We start from the raw sequence: 8,902 nt of genomic DNA on the forward strand, positions 1-8,902 counted from the left end.
CACCTCAGCCTCCCAAAGGCACGGGATTACAGGCTGAGCCACCGAGCCCGGCTTGAATTCTTCCCATTATACCACACTACTCCAAATCCATTACTAGTAGATCCTGATTGAGAATGGGAATAACCGCAGAAAAACCAGAAACCCTGGGCCTTCGGGTAAGTGATTGCTGATGCTGACATCAAGGTGTATACCCACATCTACTACACCCTGATATATCCTAATCTCTAGAAGGAAACCCTCTAAAAAAGATGCCCTGATCCAAGATGGCCTCCCAACCAGCCCTAGTTAAAGATGGCGCCACCCTCGCGCGTCCCTCCCTCCATTCCATCTGGTCTCCTTCAGTCCTTTTTTCTGGGACTGGAAAGGCCCTGTCCAGCACGAAGATGGCAGTAGAAAGTAGTCGTCTTTGCCCTGACTTGCCGAAAGCGGCTAGAACCTCAGCTACATTCTTCAGAACGTTGCGTCTTTCCGGACTCAGCGACGGCCACACACCCGGCACCCCTCAGCCCTCATCAAGGGGAAGCGAACGGAAGCGGGGCGGCCCCGCGTCCGTGAGTCGACTGGGCGGTCCAGAGGAACACTTCCGCCCCTCACCAACATGGCCGCAGGCTGGAAGTGCGCATGAGCAGCTGTCTATGGAGCTGCCCAGGTCGGGAGAGGGAGAGCCCAGACGGGGAGAATCAGCAGCTGGCGCGGCCTTGGCCGGTGAGTGTAGGACGGACGAGAGTCTGGAGCCTGGGTGGCCCGGCCAGGCAGGGCAGCCTTGATGCCTGGGGAGGAAGCCTGGGTTCTGCGGGGACCCCAGGGGAGGAAGCCTTTGTTTTGCGGGAGGGGGCCGTGCCAGGTTCTTTATCTGCAGCCCGCTTTGTGGGCCGAACTCGCTCCCAGCCCCCAGCGTGCAGGTCCCAGCCCTCCTGCGCTGTCTCGCCGCGGGCCGCAGCTGCGCGCACCAGGCCCCCGCGCCCTCGCCGCCTCTCCTGCCTCTGCGGAGGAGCCGCGGCGCGGAGTGAGTGCGGCGGGGCTGGCTGGTCACGGTGCGGGCTGCCGGGCTCGCGCCTGGCGGGCGCTCGGCTCCGTGAGACCCACTCTGGAGGGCCTGGCGAGAGGCGCCTCATCCTCGAGCGCGATCCAGGCGCCAGCCTTGTTTCGATGCTTGATTTTTCCCCCCTTTGTGTACAGATTTAGCAGGGGCTTTTACTGGGCCCTCGTTGCCTGAGCGTGCACGCCACACCACCCCATCCCGGTTCCGTGTCACCGACCCCTGATGCTCGGAAAGCGCTTCCGGATGTCCAACTGAGATTTGGATACGTAGCCTGACCCGGTTGCTGGGTGTCCTCAGAGGCTGCTCCTGGCTGACAGCTGTGGCCAATGGAGATGCCTTCTGTACCCTGCGCTCTCTTTCATTGCCTCCTCCTGCAGTCGGCGCGGCAAGCCTCGGAGGGGCATCTCTTCATCGGGTTGAGATGGAGACGTAGGTGGTCCCAGAACTAGTGCCACTTCCCTTAAGGGACCGGGATCTCCTTGCAGCGTTACTTCCCCTGGACAGTTTCACTTTCTGTTCCTTTTTTTGTTGTTGTTATTGTTGTTCTTGTTAACATTTTCCTTGGACACGGACTTTCCAAGGCTTATCTGATGAAGATTTTCTTTGGATAGCAAAAGGTTTGAAGGACCCTGTGGGGGAAGAGTTTACAAAAATCTTGACCCTTCCGTGTTGGGATGATCTTATTGCTTGTTCTGGTTAGCTGTTTCTTTCTGGAGGTATCTGTCTGCTCAGCCCTTTGTCTTACTTGTCCTCTTGCTGGGTATTAGGGTTCTAAGGCAGGTACTTGTAGATCGATTCCTCCCTCATTGTCTCTTCTGAACCCTTGGCCTGGAGTTCTTCCCCTTTTTACTGAGGCTCAGTTGATTTGGAGTTGTCATATCAACATTTTTTTTTTTTTTTTTTGAGTTGGAGTCTCACTCGGTTGCCCAGACTGGAGTGCAGTGGCCGCTTCCTGCCACCGCAGCCTCGCCTGCTGGGTTCCAGCAATCCTTCCGCCTCAGCCTTCCGAGTAGCCGGAATTACAGGCATGTGCTACCATGCCTGGCTGATTTTTTTAATTTATTGCAGAGATGAGGTTTGCTGCCCAGGCGGGTCTCGAACCCGCGGGCTCAGGCAATCCACTCACCTCAGCCTCCCGAAGGCGCTGGATTACAGGCTGAGCCACTGAGCCTGGCTCATAGCAACATTTTAGCAACTGTGTTGTTCTTCAGGAAGCCTTGGAGAATAAAATCGAGGGGGCTTGGGCTTCAGGGTCTCTATAACAGATGATGTATATCTGGACACCCCAAAACAATAGCCCTGTCAGAAGAATGGGCCCCCAGGTCTAAGTCCATCCAGTCTTTGTGTCTAGGAATGTTTTTCCAGTGTCAATAGACTTCATTTTTTTTTTTTTTTAGTTGGAGTCTCAGTTTGTCGACTAGGCTGGAGTGCTGCAGTGGCACGCTCATGGCCACTGCAGCCTCCACCTGCTGGGCTCAGGCGATCCTTCCACCTCAGCCTTCCAAGTAGCTGGAACCATAGGTGCGCACTACCATGCTTGGCTTATTTTTTTGATTTGTTGTAGAGATGAGGTCTCACCAAGTTGTCCAGGCTGGTGTCGAACCCCTGAGTTCAGGTAATACTCTCGCCTCAGCCTCCCAAAGTGCCACCGTGCCCAGCTGAGAATTGTAATTTTTTTTTTTTTTTGAGTTGGAGTCTCACTCTGTCGCCCGGACTGGAGTGCAGTGGCCGCTCCCGGCCGCTGCAGCCTCAACCTGCTGGGCTTCGGCGATCCTTCTGCCTCAGCCTTCCAAGTAGCTGGAACTACAGGCACGCGCTACCACGCCCAGCTGAGTTTTGATTTATTGTAGAGATGAGGTCTTGCCAAGTTGCCCAGGCGGGTCTGGAACCCGGGCTCAGGCAATCCACTCACCTCAGCCTCCCCAAGGCGCGGGATTACAGGCTGAGCCACCGAGCCCAGCAAGAATTGTAATTTCTTAGTGTATGTGGCTGAGAAGGTAGAGAAGCATCAGTGTCCATGATCTTTTTTTGTTTGCTTTGAATTGGAATCTCACTGTCACCAGGCTGGAGTGCAGTGGCACAATCATGGCTCACTGCAGCCTAGAACTCCTGGGCTCAAGCAATCCTCCTGCTGCAGCCTCCTGAGTAGTGGGAACTACAGGCATATGCCACCATGCCTAGCTAATTTCTTTATTTTTTTTTGTAGAGACTGGGTCTTGTTGTGTTGCCCAGGCTGGTCTCAAACTCCTGGGCTCAAGCAATCCTCCTGCTTTGGCCTCTCAAAGTGCTGGTATTATAACTGTGAGCCACTGCACCCAGCTGATTTTGTATTTTTTAATAGTGGTGGTCTGTATATGCCATGTTCTTTGTTTTTTTTTTTGTTGTTTTTTGTTTTGAGTTGGAGTCTCACTCTGTCTCCCAGACTGGAGTGCAGTGGCCGCTCCCGACCACCACAGCCTCTACCTGCTGGGCTCCAGCAATCCTGTCTCAGCCTTCCGAGTAGCCGGAACTATAGGCACGCACTACCATGCCCGGCTAATTTTTGATTTGTTGTAGAGATGAGGTCTCACCAAGTTGCTAGGGTGGGTCTCAGACCTGTGGGCTCAGGCAATCCACTCGCCTTGGCCTCCCAAAGGACTGGGGTTATAGACTGAGCCACTGAGCCCAGCCACATGGCGCTTTCTAATTCCCATGAAGCTGTTGTCATGGCAGGTCATAAAAGCTTTAATAAACTGAGCGCAGTGGCTCATGCCTGTAATCCCAACATTTTGGGAGGTGAAAGAGAGAGGACTTCCTCAGCCCAGGGGTTTGAGACCAGCCTGGACAACTTGGCAAGACCTCATCTTTACAGTAAATAAAAAAATTAGCCAGGCATGATGGAACATGCTTGTAGTTCCCATTACTAAGAAGGCTGAGGTGGAAGGATCACCTGAGTCCAGCAGGTCGAGGCTGTGGTGGCCATGAGTATGCCACTGCACTCCAGCCTAGGTGACACAGTGAGACTCCAACTCAAAAAAAAACACAAGCTTTAATAATAATCCATCCAGAAATATGTTATTTCTGTCTTATAGTATAATTATCCTTTCTCCACCAGGAGTTGAAGTGATAATGGAGGAGCGAGAAACACTATTTGTAGAGCTGCTTTTTTCAATTACTGTAAGCCAGTCTTCAACATTAGAGAGGGGGAGACTGTTCCCTGCAGATGACTGGGTTATCCTGGCTGTGTCTATGGAGGCTAAATTCTAGAACCAAAGAGGCTGTTCTATTTCCTAGACTCACTGCAAACTCTGTGATTTCTACCAGAACTTAGCACTCAGACCTGTGAGTCAAGAGATACCAAGACCTCCAAAAAAGAGCCAGTTCCTCGGATGTGCCCCCTCACAGAGAGATGAAGGGGTAAGTGAAGAAGAGGTAGGGTCTGGGATGAAGGACGGGTGGCTTGGGAGTGCCAAATGGCCAAGAGCACTGGCTGTGGAGTCTGGCAGGCCTGTACTCTTACCAGCTGTATGATTTGGTAAGTTCACCTGGAGAGTAGAAGCAGTGCTATCTACCTCATAGTGCTGTTCTTAGCACTAAGGAAGACAGTGCATGTGTGCTTAGTGCCTGTAAACACAGTAAACAGTAAATACTAGTTGTTGATCTAACTTAACTCTGCATCTGTTGGGAATACCAGTTAGTTTGGGAGGTGTGTGTTACTTGTGAGCTTCTCATTCACTTCTTCCTGTATTCTTCCTTTGTCCCTTCACCACAAACAGGCAGCAGAAAACAGCTGAAACGGAAGAGGGGACAGTGCAGATTCAGGAAGGTAAGTGTTGGACATAGAACCAAGACCAAGAACGGCCATGACTCCCTTCCTCCCCTGCTGAGCTGTCACCTGTGCATCCTTCGCCTTCAGTGACATGCAGGTGGGACAGAGGGAGAAAGGCAGTTTCCTGTGTTCCTTAACTCAGGTGCAGTGGCTACTGGGGAGGACCCAACCAGTGTGGCTATTGCCAGCATCCAGTCAGCTGCCACCTTCCCTGACCCCAACGTCAAGTACGTCTTCCGAACTGAGAATGGGGGCCAGGTAAGGGAGGGGGCCAGGTGGCTGCAGGTGTCATCTGGGGTTGGGGTTGAGGGAGGGAACTGAACATGTCCTGGGGAGACCTGGCTTGGAGGATGAGGTGAAAATGTGGACTGCTATGGAGGAGGGGACATTAATGGACTCTGGTGTGAGGTCGGGACTTGCTGAAACCTCTGTGTGGGGCAAAAAGGGAGGATGCTGCATCTGTGTCTCTGGAGGACCCTTGTTTTGGGGCCCTATTCTAGGGAAGCTTTATGAGGGGCCCTGGTATTCCCAACACTTATTCTTGGCTTCTCTCTTCCCCTCCCTTTGCCTTCCTTCCTGCTTCTAGGTGATGTACAGGGTGATCCAGGTGTCTGAGGGGCAGCTGGATGGCCAGACTGAGGGCACTGGCGCCATCAGTGGCTACCCTGCCACTCAATCCATGACCCAGGTACAGGGGTGTGGGCTGAAGAGTGGACTAGAGCTCTAAGAAGATGAAGAAGGGGAGCCAGGAAGATGGGGGTGAAGCTAGGGACAGTGGGGGACCTGGGCTATCTTGTCCCAAGGCACTAGGCTGTCCTTGGGGAATGTCTGTCTCTCTCTCTCTCTCCTCCCCCCTAAGGGGTAGAAGGTTTAGAGTGGCACAGGAGGAAGAAGTATCTGACTGTCACCAGAATCTGTCTTTTGCTCCCCTTCCCAGGCGGTGATCCAAGGTGCTTTTACCAGTGATGATGCAGTTGACACGGAGGGGACAGCTGCTGAGACGCACTATACTTACTTCCCCAGCACTGCGGTGGGAGATGGGGCAGGGGGCACCACATCGGGCAGTACGGCTGCTGTTGTTACTACCCAGGGATCAGAGGCACTGCTGGGGCAGGCGACCCCTCCTGGCACTGGTGAGATGTCCGCAAGAATGCTGGCTGGAGGGGCTGGAGTGGGCTGTGGGACTGGTGGGCAGTGGGCCTTCACTCATGACTCTTAGTGGTGATTAAGACCTGGGCAAAGGCTGGGCACAGTGGCTCAAGCCTGTAATCTCAGCACTTTGGGAGGCCGAGGTGAGAGGATTGCCTGAGCTCAGGTGTTTGAGACCAGCCTGGGCAACTTGGCGACACCCTGTCTCTTAAAAAACAAGCAAACCAAAAAACCTGGGCAGACAGTGAGGTTAGGGCTGCCTTTCTAGCATGTTCGTTTCAGAGGAAGGGCCCAGGGCCCTCACCTTGGCTTGATGAGGTGCCTAGTCCCGTGTCCTGACAGAACCTGCCCTGCGTCTTCACAGGTCAGTTCTTCGTGATGATGTCGCCACAAGAAGTACTACAGGGAGGAAGCCAGCGCTCTATTGCCCCTAGGACGCACCCTTACTCCCCGTGAGTGACCCTTGTTTCTCCTTCCTTTCCGTGAGTGGTTTTTGTGCCTGCTAGTTCTTGTGTAGTCCCTTACCCCAATGCCAGTCACATTTTTTATCCTGCCCTTACTCTGGCCACCCTGGGCTCTGTTCTCAGGAAGTCAGAAGCTCCCCGGACTACGCGGGATGAGAAACGCAGGGCTCAGCATAATGAAGGTAGGTGGCATCCAGGTGCAGCACAGAACCGTCTGGTGATGTCTGAGGGGACGAGGTGTTAGGTAATTTTACCCTAGGGCTTGTGGTGATTTTTCTGAGTCACCTTGTCCTCCGCTTTGCCCCACAGTGGAACGCCGCCGCCGAGACAAGATCAACAACTGGATCGTGCAGCTGTCCAAGATCATCCCAGACTGCTCTATGGAGAGCACCAAGTCTGGCCAGGTCATGGAAAGACCCTGGTAGTGGGCAGGATGCCTGAATTCTGTCTCCTGGTATTGTTTCCAGAAATGGTGGAGCATGGGGCACACATGGCAGTAGTCTCTTCTCGTCCCTCTGAGGTTCCTGGATCCCTGGGGGTGTCAGACCACGTCCTTAGGGGAGAGTGAGGCCCGAAGTGCAAGTCTGCTTTTGGAAAAGCAAGCGAGCTGTCTTAGTCCTCATCCTCACTTGGTTGGCCTTGTCTTGCAGAGTAAAGGTGGGATCCTGTCCAAAGCCTGTGATTATATCCAGGAGCTCCGGCAGAGTAACCACCGGTTGTCTGAAGAGCTGCAGGGGCTCGATCAGCTGCAGCTGGACAATGATGTGCTTCGACAACAGGTCAGATTGCCTCCCAAACCCCACCCCGTGTGGCCCTGCTCAGCTCCTGTAGCCACTGGCCCATGGTGGGACCTCTACTTTGTTCTTCAAAGAGAGGGCTTCGCCGGGCTCGGTGGCTCAACTTGTAATCCCGCGCCTTTGGGAGGCTGAGGTGAGTGGATTGCCTGAGCCCGCGGGTTCGAGACCTGCCTGGGCAGCAAGACCTCATCTCTACAATAAATCAAAAAATCAGCCGGGCGTGGTAGCGTATGCCTGTAATTCCGGCTACTCGGAAGGCTGAGGTGGAAGGATCGCCGGAGACCAGCAGGTCGAGGCTGCGGTGGCTGGGAGCGGCCACTGCACTCCAGTCTGGGCAACAGAGTGAGACTCCAACTCAAAAAAAAAAAAAAAGAGAGAGGGCTTCACCCTTTCCCCCTCACCAGTGGATATGTGTGAGGGGGTTCGGGGGCTTGGCGGTGCCAGCTTCACTGCCCATTCCTCTTCCTGCCTCCTCCTGTCAGGTGGAAGACCTTAAGAATAAGAATCTGCTGCTCCGAGCTCAGTTGCGACACCACGGATTAGAGGTGGTCATCAAGAATGACAGCAACTAACTATGGGGGTTCGAGGGCTTTGGGCCCAAGAACTGCAGACAGCCCAGGAGCATCAGCCTAATCCCGTGCCCCTTTCCCTCACTGCCCGCTTCTGGCATGGGACTGGGGGTTCAGGAGGCGTGTCTTTGAACCAAGGCCCTGCCGTGTGTGAAACACACAATGTGGATGTGCACTGACAGCCCTGCCCACCCCCACCACGCGGCCCCGGGGCCCTTGTGCTCCTTGTGCACAGTGCATGTGCTGTCTCCATGCTGGATACTGGACACACTAAACTGGGGGGCTGCCCTGTGCTTGCTTAGCGTGCCCAGCAGAGGGTCTGCTGACAGGCGATGCCCTGGCTCGCCGCAGGACTCTGGCACCTCCATTGGTTCTTCCTTTCCCTGGAGTTGGATTAGATGTGCACCGCAACTCAGGGGAGCAGGCTTAAGCAAGAAATGGGGGAAGGATGCTTAACAGTGGCTGGTGCCAGGAAGAGGAGGTTGGCCAGCGAGAAGCTGAGGTCTGCGCAGAAGTCTCCGGAGCCAGGGAGAACAATAGGCAAGGGTCCACTTGGGGCCTTCCCCCTTATGGGGGTGTCTTTTTTTTTTTTTTCCTTTCTTTTTTTAAAGATAAAATTGTTCAGAACCACAGTTGTGTCTTTTCCTTCTCTTAGTGGGCCCCAGGGCGGAAGGGAGGGGGGTATATTGCTCTTTGACCAGTAAGGGCTGGGCCTAGTTTAGGGTGAGGTGCCACTCCTGTATTCATTACCCTGAGTCCTGCTACCTGGGCCAGACCGCTGCGCCGTTTCCGGCCCATCCCGGGCAACCGTAAGGACGTCTGGGGCGGGGATCGGGGGAGGCGGGCCTGGTGTTAGACGCAACGCGAACAGGTGCCGCGGGAGGCGGGGCCTGTGCTTCCGGTTCCGGGCTCAGCTCGGGGAGCGAGGGGGCGATGCTGCAGGCGCCGAGGGGCCGGGCCGGGGCCGAGGCCGCGTTCCTGCGACTCGCCGTCTGCGCGCGCACCATGGCCGGAGGTACCCGCGGGGGTCCCGGGCTCTCGTACTGTTCTGCTCGCCGCCGCGGGAGCGCGCG

General features: G+C 54.8%; 2 protein-coding genes across 3 annotated transcripts in view; both read left to right on the plus strand.

Annotated features, from left to right (window-relative positions):
• Positions 1 to 583: 583 nt before the first annotated feature.
• On the plus strand, positions 584 to 8,461 carry USF1 (upstream transcription factor 1). 2 transcript variants are annotated; one of them, XM_008065921.1, is made up of 11 exons: positions 584 to 705; positions 4,346 to 4,438; positions 4,798 to 4,847; positions 4,993 to 5,108; positions 5,437 to 5,538; positions 5,788 to 5,983; positions 6,364 to 6,451; positions 6,587 to 6,645; positions 6,773 to 6,867; positions 7,114 to 7,242; positions 7,743 to 8,461. In XM_008065921.1, the coding sequence occupies exons 2-11, from the start codon at positions 4,431 to 4,433 to the stop codon at positions 7,830 to 7,832; spliced, it is 933 nt and encodes a 310-aa protein (XP_008064112.1). In that variant the 5' UTR covers positions 584 to 705; positions 4,346 to 4,430; the 3' UTR covers positions 7,833 to 8,461. The 2 variants fall into 2 exon arrangements, with proteins under 2 accessions (XP_008064112.1, XP_021572135.1); XM_021716460.1 differs by having other exon boundaries at positions 4,993 to 5,077.
• Positions 8,462 to 8,834: 373 nt separating this feature from the next.
• TSTD1 (thiosulfate sulfurtransferase like domain containing 1) overlaps positions 8,835 to 8,902 on the plus strand; it is a 1,207-nt gene continuing 1,139 nt past the window's right edge. Inside the window, exon 1 of the mRNA XM_021716466.1 lies at positions 8,835 to 8,844. Coding sequence (XP_021572141.1) covers positions 8,835 to 8,844 — 10 coding nt within the window. The remainder of the gene's footprint in view (positions 8,845 to 8,902) is intronic.

This window comes from Carlito syrichta, unplaced genomic scaffold (assembly GCF_000164805.1).
Source record: "Carlito syrichta isolate Samal-C Ts95f unplaced genomic scaffold, Tarsius_syrichta-2.0.1 Scaffold308820, whole genome shotgun sequence".
In the NCBI taxonomy this organism is placed as follows: Eukaryota; Metazoa; Chordata; class Mammalia; order Primates; family Tarsiidae; genus Carlito; species Carlito syrichta.

What these genes read in the sequence shown, in the direction of transcription:
- USF1 (XM_008065921.1), top strand. An exon ending in GGCGACCCCTCCTGGCACTG is followed by an intron (nt 5,984 to 6,363) that starts GTGAGATGTCCG and finishes GCGTCTTCACAG; the next exon opens with GTCAGTTCTTCGTGATGATG. An exon ending in AGGACGCACCCTTACTCCCC is followed by an intron (nt 6,452 to 6,586) that starts GTGAGTGACCCT and finishes CTCTGTTCTCAG; the next exon opens with GAAGTCAGAAGCTCCCCGGA.